Raw genomic sequence first — 14599 nt, 5'->3', positions numbered from 1 at the left:
TTAGTCCAATCATCTATATCCATACTTATTGCATCTGTTTTTATTTTTTCCTATCACTTAAAAGGAATGTATTAAAACTCTCTCATTTTGATTGTGGATTTAGCTGTTTTTTTCCTTGTAATTATATTTGTGCTTTATCTATTTTAATACTTTTATTAGGTATACACAGTTTAGACTTTTTTCCCCCGAGGGAATTGAATCTTATTAAGGATCCTCTTCATTTTTCATTTTAAGTCTATTTCACCGATATTAACACATCAGTTTTCCATTGGTTAGTACTTGTCCGGTATATGTTTTCCCTTCAATTACAGGCATATCTTGATTTACTGCACTTCATTTATATTGTGCTTTGCAGATATTGCATTTTTTACAAATTGCAGGTTTGTGGCAACCCTGCATCAAGCAAGTCTATCAGCATCATTTCTCCAACAGCACATGCTCACCTCATGTCTCTGTGTCACATTTTGGTAATTCTGAAAATATTTCAAACTTTTTCATTATTATTACATCTGCTATGATGATTTGTAATCAGTGATCTTTGATGCTACCATTGTCATTGTTTTGGGGCACCACAAAGTGCACTCATTTGTAAGATGGTGAATTTAATTAATACATGTTATGTGTGTTCTGACTATTCCACCAACAGGCCATTTCTCTCTCCATTCTCAGACCTCCCTCCTCAGAACTCCCTATTCCCTAAGATAATAATTCCCTACAAATAGCTTCTACATATTCAAGTAAAAGAGTCACACATTTCTTACTTGAAATAAAAAATCAGAAATGATTAAGCTTAGTGAGAAAGGAATGTCAAAAGCAAAGACAGGCCAAGAGCATCATGCACTAAACACCCAAACTGTGATTGCAAAGAAACAGTTATTGAAGAAAATTAAAAATGCCACTCCAGTGAACACATGAATGATAAGAAAGCAAAAACAGGCTGGACATAATGGCTCAACCCTGTAATCTCACTTTGGGAGGCCAAGGTAGGAGGATCACTTGAGCTCAGAAGCTCAAGGCCAGCCTGGGCAACATAGCTCCATCTCTACAAAAAGTTAAAAAACTACCTGGGCATGGTGGCTCACATCTGTAGTCCCAGCTACTAGGGAGGCTGGGATAGGAGGATCTGCTTGAGCCCAGGAGTTGGAGGCTGCAAGTGAGCCATGATGGCACCACTGCACAGCAGCCTGGGTGACAAAGCAAGACTTTAAAAAAAAAAAAAAAAAAAAGAGAGAGAGAGAGAGAAGAGAAAAGAAGAGAAGAGAAGAAGAGAAGCAAAACAGCCTGATTGCTGATACAGAGGAAGTTTGACTGGTCTGGATAGATCAAACCAGCCAGAATATTCCCTTAAGCCAAAGCCCAAATTTATAACAAGGCCCTAACTCTCAATTCTATAAATGGATTCAGAGAGGTGAGGAAGCTGCAGCAAAAGTCTGATGACAGCAGAGGTTGGTTTATCAAATTTAAGGAAAGACATCGTCTTCATAATATAAAAGTGCAAGGTGAAGGAGCAAGAGCTGATGTAGAAGTGTTAGCAAGTTATCCAGATCTAGCTAAGATCATTGATGAAAGTGGCTACCTTGAACAACAAATTTTCAAGTATACAAAACAGTCTTCTGTTGGAAGAAGATGGTATCTAGGACTTTCATAGTTAGAGAGGAGAAGTTAATTCCTGGCCTCAAAGTTTCAAAGGACATGCTGACTATCTTGACAGGGACTAATGCAGCTGGGGACTTTAAGCTGAAGCCAACACTTCATTTACCATTCTGAAAATTCTGGGGCCCTTGAGAATTACGCTAAATCTACTCTGCCTGTGCTGTATAAATGTAACAACAAAGGCTGGATGACAGCACATCCGATGACAGCATGGTTTAGTGAATGTTAATACTTTATGCTTACTGTTGGGACCTACTGCTCAGACAAAAATATTCCTTTCCAAATAATACCACTCATTGACAATGCACCTGGTCATCCAAGAGCTCTCATGGAGATATACAAGATCAACGTTGTTTTCATGCCTGCTAACACAACATCCATTCTGTAGCCTGTGAATTAAGGAGTCATATCAACTTTTAAGTATTATTGTTTAAGAAATACATTTTATAAGGCTACAGCTGCCATAGATAGACGTTCCCTCAACTGATCTGAGCAAAGTAAATTGAAAACCTCCTGGAAAGAATTCACTATTCTAGGTGCCATTACGAAACCTTCATGATTCATGGGAGGAAGTCAAAATACTAACATTAACAGGAATTTGGAAGAAATTGATTCCAATCCTCATGAATGGCTTTGAGGGGTTCAAGGCTTCAGAAGTAACTCTAAATGCAGTAAAAATAGCAAGAGAACTCGAACTAGAAGTGGAGCTTGAAGATGTGACTGAATTGCCGCAATCTCATGATCAAATACGAATGGATGAGATGCTGACCGACTCCAATTCTGAAAGAAGTTCTACTATGGGTAAAATGCTATCAAACAGCCTTGTATGCTACAGAGAAATCTTTTGTGAAAGGAAGAGTCAATAGATGCAGCAAACTTCATTGCTGTCTTATTCAAGAAATTGCCACAGCCACCCCAACCTTCAGAAACCACCACCCTGATCTGCAGGGTGCAATATGCAACTATAAGCATAAAACAAAAAACCTCTCAACCAGCAAAAAGGTTATGATTCGCTGAAGGCTCAGGTGATTGTGAGCATTTTTTAAGCAATAAAGTATTTTTTAATTAAGGTATTACATTGCTTTTTAAGACATACTTAATAGACAATGGTATAGTATAGACATAATTTTTATATGCACTAAGAAACCAAAAAAAATTGTCAGACTTGCTTTCTTGCAATATTCACTTTACTGCAGTGGTCTGGAACCAAATTGACAATATTTCTGAGGTATGCCCATATATTCAATCTTTCTGTGTCTTAATGTTCTAGGTGTTCCCTTGTAAGTACCTTATAAACTATTAATAGACTTTTCCTCATCTTTCAAAATATGCCCTCTAGCAGTCTAGATTAATCATTTAAAAATACTGAGATCGTAGATATATTCACATTTACTATCGTATTCTGTTTATTCTGCTTGTTATGCGTTTTCCCCTAGTTTCTTGTCATCTTTTGCATTGACTGAATTCTTTCTCATTGTTCTAGTTTTTTTTCTACTGGTTTAGAAGAAACATTTTCTTTTTCTTTTCTTTTTTTGAGATGGAGTCTCACTCTGCTACCCAGGCTAGAGTGCAGTGGCACAATCTCAGCTCATTACAATCTCCGCCTCCCGGGTTCAAGTGATTCTCCTGTCTCAGCCTCCCAAGTAGCTGGGATTACAGGTGACCACCATCACGCCAGGCTAATTTTTTATATTTTCAGTAGAGACAGAGTTTCACCATGTTGGTCAGGCTGGTCTCAAACTCCTGACCTCAAGCGATCCACCTGCCTTGGCCTCCCAAAGTGCTGGGATTAGAGGCGTGAGCCACCGCACCCAACCACTTTCTATTTTTTGTGTGTGCGGTTACCCTTGAAATTCTGCCCTCCATATTTAACTTTTAAAAGTGAGGTTAATCAATATTGATATATTTCCCCCAAATAATACAAAAGTCTTAGAATGCTTGAACGCTGATAATCTGCCTTCCATCTTATATGCTTTGTTATCTAGCATTATTATTCTATCATTTTAACCCCACAAATTAGACAACTGATATATATGTCCCCACTGTTTGTTTAGATTTATCTATGTTTACCATTTTCTCTGCTCACTATTTCTTCCTACATCTCAGACCTATCTTCTAAAATTAGTTTCCTTTTTTCCTGAATTACGTTCTTTAGTAGTTCTTTTATTAGACGATTACTGACAGAAAAATCTGTTTTTATCTGAGTATGTCTTGTTTTTACTCTAATTCTTGACAACAGTTTGAAAAGTGTGCTGTGGAACTCATTCATTTATAAGTGATCTGTCTTCTCTCTAGTTATTTTAAGATCTTCTCCTCTCCTTTAGGATTCTGTAGTTTTTGTTGTTGTTGTCGTTTTAGACAGAATCTTGCTGTTGCCCAGGCTGGAGTGCAGGGGCATGATCTTGGCTCACTGTAACCTCCACCTCCCCAGCTCAAGATATTCTCCTACCTCAGCCTCCTGAGTAGGTGGGACTACAGGCACATGCCACCATGCTCAGCTAATTTTTGTATTTTTAGGAGAGACAGGGTTTCACCATGTTGGCCAGGCTGGTCTTAAACTCCTGACCTCAGGTGATCCACCCACCTTGGCCTACCAAAGTGCTGGGATTACAGGTGTGAGCCACTGTGCCCAACTGGGTTCTGTAGCTTCAGCATGAGGTGTCTAGGAATGGATTATTATATTGTTGTTTGTTGTATTTTCTGGATCTGAGGATTTGCACATCTCATTTATGGAAAATTCTCAGACATTTTTCTTTTCCTACATTGTCTTTCCCTCATGCTCTTTCTAGAACTGTCTAGGTTTACTGGATATGTTGGGCTAACTCATACAAAACTGCAATTTTACAGATCAAAATTCATCAAATATTAGCAATCTCACCTGGTTCAACCTAAAGACATTTTTATAGGTGTTCTCTGCCTATCAATTCCTCTTTCATATTTTCCATTTTCTTTCTGAGATCCTTGCTGTGTACTCTTTGACTCTCTCTTCTACTTCACTCTTTCTTTCTTCGGCTGCCTCAAATTGCCGTTGAGCACATCTTTTGGGTTTGTAATTTCAATGACTTTAAAATATTTGATAGTGCCTTCTTCTTTACTCATATTTAAGTCCATTTTCTATCTCTTGAAAGATTTTATATATAACTACCTAACAGTCAATGTTCAATAGTGCAGTACCTACAGTCCTTTGTGGGTCTAAATCTCGCTCTTTGGTTCTGGTGACTCAAACTTTTGGTGTTTTACTTGTGTGCTTGCTAATATTTTGAGGACAGGGAGCCTGATTTAATCTGTGGAAATCTGAGGGACCTACGTTTAGACCGTTTCATCCATGGAGAATTTGCATTTGTTTTTGTTGGGTGTCAAATTTTTTTTTTTTTAAGACAGAGTTTCACTCTGTCGCCCAGGCTGGAGTGCAGTGGCGCAACCTCAGCTCACAGTAACCTCCGCCTCTCAGGTTGAAGCGATTCTTCTGCCTCAACCTCCTGAGTAGTTGGGATTACAGGCATGCGCCACCATGCCCGGCTAAGTTTTGTATTTTTATTAGAGATGGGGTTTCACCATGTTGGCCAGGCTGGTCTCGAACTCCCGACCTCAGGTGATCCACCCGCCTCGGCCTCCCAAAGTGCTGGGATTACAGGTGTGAGCCACTGTGCCCGGCCAACTTTTTTATTTCTTAACTTAGAGGTTCCTTGATCATGCAGGAAATATAACTTAGAACCCCATACTCCTATGAAGCCAATACAATGGTAACAAATCAAGAAAGGAGGCTATGCCAACTTGTTAGGAAGACAGACAAGTTTCCTTGTTGACTTCTTTAGCCAATAGGTACATTTCTTCCCCCAGCTTAAGCTTTCACCGAGGGGATGTAGCCACCTCAAAGTCCGAAGAGCTTTATCAAAAGTCTCAGATTCAGATCCCCACAGACAAAGTCTCCTACTCCCACAAATCTCCAAAGCTTTTGTTTTAGTATTTTGATCCCAACTGCCATGTTTTGTTTTGTTGTTTTAATGACTCTGATTTAAGTTCCCTGTTCTGTTTTGTTGTGTTGTTGGCCCTTTATGTTTCCCTTAATTTTTGTGAGCTTAATGTATATTAAAGAACTTTTAAAAAACATATCCAACATTTAAGTGTTTTATAGCTGTAGGGCTTTTCAAAGTGTCTATTCTGCCTTACTATCAGAAACCTACATTTTCTTCTTCTCAGTAAGTTCTAAGAGAAATGCTAGTGTCTACATTTCATCATATATATTCCTGTGTTGTATATAATTATTACAGCTTCACTAATTTAGGTAAATGGTAAAGATAATCAGTCTAAATTTATTTAAAGTCAGAATTACAGAAATCATTTCAGAAAAAAATGAAGTTTGATTGACATCAACACCACCGAGGAGAGTATTTGATCTTGGCTAAGTACGTTTACCAAGTCATTTAAATTACAAGACACTAGCGCTTAAAAATACTTTGTTCTTCTAAGTGAACTGAGGATGACCCCTGAAATTTTTGTATTTATTTGTTAGGCAAATTAATAATTTTGGATAGACTGAGCAAAGTTAAGTTTTTTTGACCAAATAATAAGGAATTCTTAAATAGTGTGGAAAGAGATGTCTTATAAAGGGTAGAAAAAGATGTCTTATAATTTACATATATTGCAAATTCATCAGACTAAAATTCAGAGCATTATATCTACATAAAACGTGTATTTACCTGTCCTTAGAATAAAAGTTGTAAACCCTCTAGTTCAACTAAACTAAATTACTTGACAGAGAAATGATAAAAAGGTGCTTTATTCAGGGAGTTTCATAATCAACAACTAGATTCAATTTCAGATATCCTGCAAAACATTTTGACACAAACAATTATAAATTCAATTTTTAAAAAATGCCATTTAGCACTGAAAAAGGAAAGTTTGTCACGAGTATAAGATTAGCCAATTCTTTACCTCTCCAGCACTTGCACATTCTTTGGCTCTTCTGTGAAGTGCAGCCCATGTATCCTCATACCTAAAAAAAAAAGCAAAAAAATAATTTGAAATGCAAACCACACATTAAAAGGAAATACTATCTAAAGATGAATGTGGAATATCCTACGGTGCTAGAAAGGAAACACTCAAAAAATAATGGGGACATGTTGCAAGGACACATACGTCAACTTGATGGAGCTTCCAGTGGCCAAATCTGTGACAATTTGAGCAACAAAATACATAATGGTAGTAATGGATTATAACTCAAAGAATAAAACAAATATCCCTGAATCCATGGTGATGTAAATAATTGAATAAATAATGAGAAAGAAGAGAAAGCCTTTTCCTTATAATAGAAACACAATTAGTAATTTTTTTTGTTTTTTTTGAGACGGAGTTTTACTCTGTCACCCAGGTTGGAGTGCAGTGGTGTGATCTCGGCTCACTGCAACCTCCACCTCCCGAGTTCAAGCAATTCTCCTGTCTCAGCCTCCCGAGTAGCTGGGATTACAGGTGTATGCCATCACGCCTGGCTAATTCTTGTATTTTTAGTAGAGACAGGATTTCACCACATTGGCCAGGCTGCTCTCGAACTCCTGACCTCAAGTGATCGGCCTGCCTCGGCCTCCCAAAGTGCTGGGATTACAAGTGTGAGCCACCGCGCCCAGCCCCAATTAGTAATTTTAAAAGAAATTTTGAGAAAAAAAAAAAACTCTAATTGGTAAACACAATAGTAATAATTGTTTTAAAAAGAATTTTAATGGATGATAAAATTAGTGGGTAAAAGCACAAAAAGAAATAGGATATTTACACAGTCTCAAAGTATCTCCCCATAGGATAATCATTAACTAAAAGTGAGAAAACAGTGTTAACTGAGGAGAAACCTGGCAGACACATCCTTAATAAAGTGATCAAAATCAACGTCAACAGTAATGAGACACATCAACATTATGTGACTCCTGATGTGATGCACTGGGAAGGATATAATATTACTCCTCTGGTATTCTTGCCAAAACAGTACTAACTTACAGTTAATTACAAGGAAATAGAAAAATCCAAATTTATAGACATTTTGAAACATAATTGGCCAGTACTTTTTTTTTTTTTTTTTGAGACAGGGTCTCACTCTGTCACCCAGGCTGGAGTGGTGTGATCACCCAGGCTGGAGTGGTTGAGCTCACTGCAGACTCAACCTCTTGGACTCAAGTGATCCACCCACCTCAGTCTCCCAAAGTGATGAAATTACAGACATGAGCGACACTATGCCCAGCCTTGGCAAGTACTCTTCGAAAGTATTGAGGTCATGAAAGACAAAGACTAAAGAATTGTTCCACGTTAAAGAAGACAACGGAGACATTTTGACTAAATATGATGTGTGATCCTGGATTGGATCCTAGTCCAGAAAAAAGGACACTGCTGGGATAATTGATGGAATTTGAATAAGGCCTATGGATTAAAGTACTTACTAATGTTAATTTTCTGGTTTGATCATTGTACTGTGGTTATATGAAATGTTAACATTGGGAAAGCTGAAATTGCTTGTTCTATTTTTGCAATTTTTTTGTAAACCTGAAATTATTTCAAAATGAGAAGTTAAAAAATAAAACTTCTAAACTACAATTCATTTGATTGCTGATGTAAAACCTGAATTCCCAATCTAAAATTCTAGCTATCCAGCCAATATTTCTCCAAACAGGAATACGTATTTAATGAGTTCATATTGCCTCCCCTCATAGTCAGATTCACAATTTTTCTATTGAATTTAAGTAGGAAAATCAATCCGAATAATCCAGGTGATACTAGAGTCTACATGTGATGAAAATTAAGGTGGAAGGTCACAAAAATAATACAGTCCTGCTCTCATGTTGAATAACAGAAAGCTAGATTTTCTTGGATGTATAAGATTATGTAAGTATCAATTAAAATAAACAAGTATTTACTGAATGCCAAGCACTGTTAGGCACCAGAACTGCTGAGATAAATTTTACTTTTGCATCTTTGTTGTCCTGGTACTTAGCACAGAACCTAACACAGAAGAGACACATTAAATGTCTGTTGAGTAAAGAAACAGACTAATTATAAAATGAAAATTTAGGACTTCGTGGTAAAATTTTCTATCATTTTCTTAACTCAGTGGGAAAGAGAAAATTAATCCTTACTTGCCAAATTTAGACTCCAGATCATTCTTTTCATAATATCTCACTATTTCCTTTTCTCCCCATTATTATGTATGCTTTTCACATCCATCTTGCCATTACACAACACCCTCCCTCATTTCTACTTTCCTAGTTCAGCAACTAGTTCATTCATGACTTTCCTACCGTTTTCAGCATTCTCTAAACCTAGACTACCCCAACCACTCAAGTTCTCTGCTCTACTTTTATGCCATGAAGCAGTTTGAATAAATGCATTAAATCCATTACAATGCATGCTATCCAACCTCCCATGGGCCTTCGCTGCCAATCAGCATGTAAAAAAAGAAAATTTATTGCTATTAGATTGTTCCCTGAAGTACACACAGCGGGTATTACACATCTCATGCCGCCTTGAAACTTACCCCATCCAATCACTTTCAACAGACATATGAACTTACTCCATTTTACTGAGATAAAGACACTGGATGTAAACTTCAATTTTTCTGTGTTCAAACTCAAACATCTTTAAAAATCACAAGTCAATGATGACGAAATGAAGAAGCCACATTCATAATGTGTAAATCTCACATTCAAATCGTTATTGAATATATTCTATGTATACTATGGGAAGACTAGTGGAAGAGTTCACAATACAGTTAGGAAGATGAACACACATGTAAATAATTACCTTACTTGGTAGACAAAGGAAAGGGCTAATTATATAGCATTAGAGCCATAGGAACATAGGAAAGTAACTGTCGACTGTGTTGTACTACACTCTTTGAAACATTATGATTTAGGAAATAGAAGATGTCAGAGTTAGAAGCATCTAGAATCTACCACCCTACCTAGACCACAATCACATTGGCAGAATCTGTCTGATGTAACTATTTTGGGACTCTAGAATCTATTAAAGGCTTGCAACTTCCAGGGGAAGGTCTAGAGAGTAAATTGAGGTTCATTTCAGTCGACTTCAGGTTTTAGCACAATGGCAGCTACTCATCCACCACCCCAATCCCTGGACAGGCAGCCATGCACTTGTTCCTGAAGTAGCTTATACATGGCTTATGAAAGTCAAGGTGGGCCAATAAGGACCCTGTGCTCCAAACATCAGGGAGTCTGTGCTCTGATCACAATTGCTGCTTCTAATCAGGGAGATGCAGACACAGAGGCAGCTACTGTTGAAAACCCCTCCTGCTCTGGCTAGCAATTTTCAGAGGATTTAAAAGGCCAACGTCTGGTTTTGTCCCCTTTCTTTGTTCTCTTTTCCCTTTTGGAGAGCCAGATACTTAAAGACTAGGACATTCAATAACAGACTAAATTGTTTTTTGTTTTGTGGTTTTTTTTTTTTTGTTGTTGTTGTTGTTGTTGTTGTTTGTCCCAAGATGGCTTACTAGGGACATCAAAAGCCAGTTTTTCTCAAAAAATGGATAAAAGTTACTGGTGAGTGGACAAATTCTAGACAGAAAACTGAGGGAAGGGAGGCAGGACCTGTCAGAGTGCCCATGGGAAGAAGCTGGGGTGCAGAAAAGGAAAGCAGCAAGAGTCTGGCAGAGATCGACCCTCAAGGACCTTTGAGCCCTGTGGAAAGGGTAGGTGGGAGTAGTTCTCTGCTCCCCTCACTCCTCCAACCATCTCCTGACCAACAAACTGTTGGAGAGTGCTCCTCTGCCCTTGTGACCCAGAGCAACACTACTGGTGGCGATGTGAAAACCTCCTGGGGCTGGAGAATCTGGCGGCCAACTCGTGTGTACAGGCGTGTCCACACTCCCCTCAGGTGCCAGATACCATACTCGTCGCGCACTGGCGGTGGGATGCTGCCCTGCCCAGGGATTCTCTGCCCTTGAGTCACCACACCACCAGATTCCCTGTAAACACACCCCACAAACCACTCTAACTTTGGCAAGCACAGGGAACCAGCAGTTCCCCAGGTAACTGTGAGATCTCTGGAGATCTAACCCCCTGCATGGGCCATCCCTAAGTGGAAGAGAGTGCAGCCCACCAAAAGCACCCCACGGGACAAAGGAAATGCAGGCACAGTGCCAACTACTGCAAGAGGCAGTATCATCACCCAGGAATGGATGTGGGGAAGGGGTCATCTCCTGCATCCCCCTACACTGTTGCTGATGTAGCAGTGTTCTCCCTGCCAGGGGCCAGTACATGCACTTGGACACACAACATTATTTCATGCTTCTCGTGGCGGCTCTACTTCTACTGAAAGTGAGCCCTGCACAGCTCAAGCTTTCAGGAAGAGTGGGGCCCAACTCCCCTTCCCTACACAGAGCAGTAACATCCCGACAAGGGAAGACAAGTTACAGAGCTGCCTGCTCCCATCTGGAGGAAGAGACTCTCCCTGAGCCCATTTTGGTGGCAGCCCTCAGAGGAGTGAACCCGCAACCCACAGACAGGAACCAAAGGAAAAACTCTTTATGAAATGAAGGTTGGGAGCCTTGTGATGGGGGCATGATAGGAAGTGGATCACGTTCTTGCCAGCACAGAATGAGGAGTGGGTGTACCCACTCACCTTCTCCCCCAAGACGTCAGCACACCCCACTGGACCTCTTCCCGCCACCATCCCCTGCCCGCTCAGGGCAGGTGCTTCCACCCAACGCCAGCTCTTACTCTTAAGTGCCATCTACTGGACTGCAACCCGCACTGCGCCACCAAATAAAAATCTGCTACAAAAAGGGCTTAGTGCTAGTCCACAAGATGAGCCCCCTGGGATCTCCACACCCTCAGTTCCACAGGAGATAAGGTGTTAGGTGTCAGCTCTTAGAGCCAATTCATCACTACAATAAGCATCATCTGAGAAAGCCACTGCATAGAAGCTATCCATAACCAAGGAACCCATATAGCATTTTGGCTCTCTGGAAGCACCCGGAAACAAAGGCAAATGATAATACACAACATATACCACAGTCATACCCTTAAGGAAAGAAAAAAAAAGTCACATCCAAATGATGGCAAAGTCAAAATAAAAAGAGACAGCTTCCTCAAATGAGAAGGAATCAGTGTAAGAACTCTGGCAGTACAAAAAGCCAGAGTGTTCTGGCACCTCAAAGGATCACATTAGCTCTCTAGCAATGGATCCTAACCAGACTGAAATGTATAGGATGGCAGATAAAGAATTAAAAATATGTATTGCAACTAAACTCAACAAGATTCAAGAAAAAAGTTGAAATCCAATACAAAGAAACCAGAAAACTGACTCAGCATATGATAGACAAGATAGCTATATTAAGAGAGAAACAAATAGAACTGCTCGAATTCTAAAATTTACTAAAGGAATTTTAAAATATAGTTAATAGGCTAGACAAAGCAGAAGAAAGAATTACAGAGCTTGTAACCAGTCATTCAAATTAACCAAGTCAGACAAAAATAAAGAAAATGGAATTTCTAAAAAATGAACAAAGCCTTCAAGAAATATGGGATCATGTAAAGCAAACAAACCTTTCACTTACTAGCATTCCTGAGAGAGAAGAAAAAGTAAGTAACTTGGAAAACATATTTGAGGGAATAATCCAGGAAAATTTCCCCAATCTTGATAGAGAAGTTGAGATCTAGAATTAAGAAATTCAGAGACTCCTGTGAGATATCACATAAGATGACATCCCCAAGACATATAGTCATCAGACTAAGGTCAACATGAAAGCAAAAATCATAAAGAAAGCTAGACAAAAGGGCCATATTACCTATAGAGGAAAACCCATCAGGCTAACAGTGGACTTCTCAGCTGAAGCTTTACACTCAGAAGAGACTGGGGGCCTATTTTTAGCCTCCTTAAAAAAAAAAATTGCCAGCCAAGAATTTTATATCCTGTTCATCTAAGCTTCATAAATATAGAAGAAATGAAATCTTTCCCAGACAAGCAAACACAAAGGGAATTTATCACCATCAGACTGGACCTACAGGAAATGCTCAACGGAGTTCTAAACATGGAAATGAAAGAATGATATCTGCTACCATAAAAGCACACATAAGTACAAAGCTCAGACCCTACAAAGCAATCACACAATCAAGATTACAAAGCAACTAGCTAACAACACTATTAAAGGAACAAAACTTCACATATCAATATTAACCTTGAAAGGAAACAGCCTAAATCCCCCACTTAAAAGATACATAGTGGCAAGTTGGATTAAAAAAACAAGATCCAACCTCTGCTACCTTCAAGACACTTATCTCACATGTAATGACACCCATAGGCTCAGAATAAAGGGATGGAAAATGGAAATGGAAAACAAAAAAGAGCAGAGGTTGCTACTCTTGTATCAGATAAAAACAACTTTAAACCAAGAACAGTAAAAAAAAAAAAAAGAAGGGTACAACATAATGATAAAGAGCTCGATTCAATATGAAGATATCGTATCCTAAATACATATGTACCCAACATCGCAGGATCCAGATTTATAAACTACTACTAGAACCTAAAAAAAGAGATAGCCATACAACAACAGTGGGGGACTTCAACACCCTACCAGCAGCACTAGACAGATCACGGCACAAAACTAACAAAGATTTGGACATAAATTAGACTGTCAACCTAATGGACCTAATGGACATCTACAGAATACTCCACCCAACTATAATATATACATTCTTCTCATCTGTGCATTGAACAGTCTGTAAAATTGACCACATGCTCAACCATAAGCAGGTCCCAATAAATTCAAAACACTCAAAATCATATCAAGCATCTTATCAGACCACAGTGGAATAAAATCAAAATAAATACCAAGAGGAACCCTAAGAACCACACAAATACATGGAAACTAAACAACCGGCTCCTGAATGACTTCTGGGTAAACAATGAAATTAAGGCAGAGATCAAAAAAATTAATTGAATCAAATGAAAATAAACACACAACATACCAAAACCTCTGAGATACAGCAAAAGCAGTATTAAGAAGAAAATTTACAGTGCTCAATGCCTACACCAAAACACACAAAGATCTCAAATTAACAACCTAACACCACACTTAAAAGAACTAGAAAGACAAGAATTAAACCCAAAGCTAGCAGAAGAAATAATTATGATCAGAGCAGAACTAAATGAAATAGAGACCAAAAAACCATACAAAGTATCAACAACACAAAAAGTTGATTATTTGAAAAGATAAACAAGATTGACAGACTGCTGGCTAGATTAACCAAGAAAAAAAGGAAAGAGATTCAAATAAGCACTATCAGAAATGACAAAAATGACATAACTGACACCACAGAAAGACAAAAGATGAGAGACTACCAATAACATCTCTATGTGCACAAATTAGAAGACCTAGAGGAAACAGATTAATTCCAGAAACACATCACCTTCCAGAATGAACCAGAAAGAAATTGAAATTCTGAACAGACCAATAACAAGTTACAAAATTCAATCAGTAATAATAAAAAAAAAATCTACCAACCAAAAAAAGCCCTAGATCAGATGGATTTACAGCTAAATTCCACCAGATATGCAAAGAACTGGTACCGATCTTAGTGAAACTATTCCAAAAAAACAGAAGAGTGGGGATTTCTCCTTCACCTCATTCTATGCAACTAGTATTATTCTGATTCTAAAACCTAGCAATGAGGAAGGAAAACTACAGGTCAACATCCCTGATAAACACAGACACAGAAATCCTCAACAAAATGCTATCAAACCAAATCCAACAGCACATCCAAGAGACAGTTCACCATGATCAAGTGGGTTTTATCCCTGGGATGCAAGGATAGTTCGACAAACACAAATCAATAAATGTGATTTACCACATAAACAGAGTTAAAAGCAAAAATAACATGATCTCAATAGACACAGAAAAGGCATTTGATAAAATTCAAAATCCCTTCATAATGAAAATCCTCAACAAACA

General features: G+C 38.5%; 1 protein-coding gene across 5 annotated transcripts in view; it reads right to left on the bottom strand.

Moving 5' to 3' along the window:
- Window positions 1-14599, bottom strand: part of DTNBP1 (dystrobrevin binding protein 1) — a 150457-nt gene that overhangs the window by 118545 nt on the left and 17313 nt on the right. For all 5 annotated transcript variants that reach the window (XM_045389959.3, XM_005553983.5, XM_045389960.3 and 2 more), the window contains one exon: window positions 6589-6649. In XM_045389959.3, the coding sequence (XP_045245894.2) occupies window positions 6589-6649 (61 nt within the window). The remainder of the gene's footprint in view (window positions 1-6588; window positions 6650-14599) is intronic.

The sequence above is a fragment of the Macaca fascicularis genome, chromosome 4 (genome assembly GCF_037993035.2).
Source record: "Macaca fascicularis isolate 582-1 chromosome 4, T2T-MFA8v1.1".
Lineage (NCBI taxonomy): Eukaryota > Metazoa > Chordata > Mammalia > Primates > Cercopithecidae > Macaca > Macaca fascicularis.
This window is presented reverse-complemented; position numbering and strand designations above follow the sequence as displayed.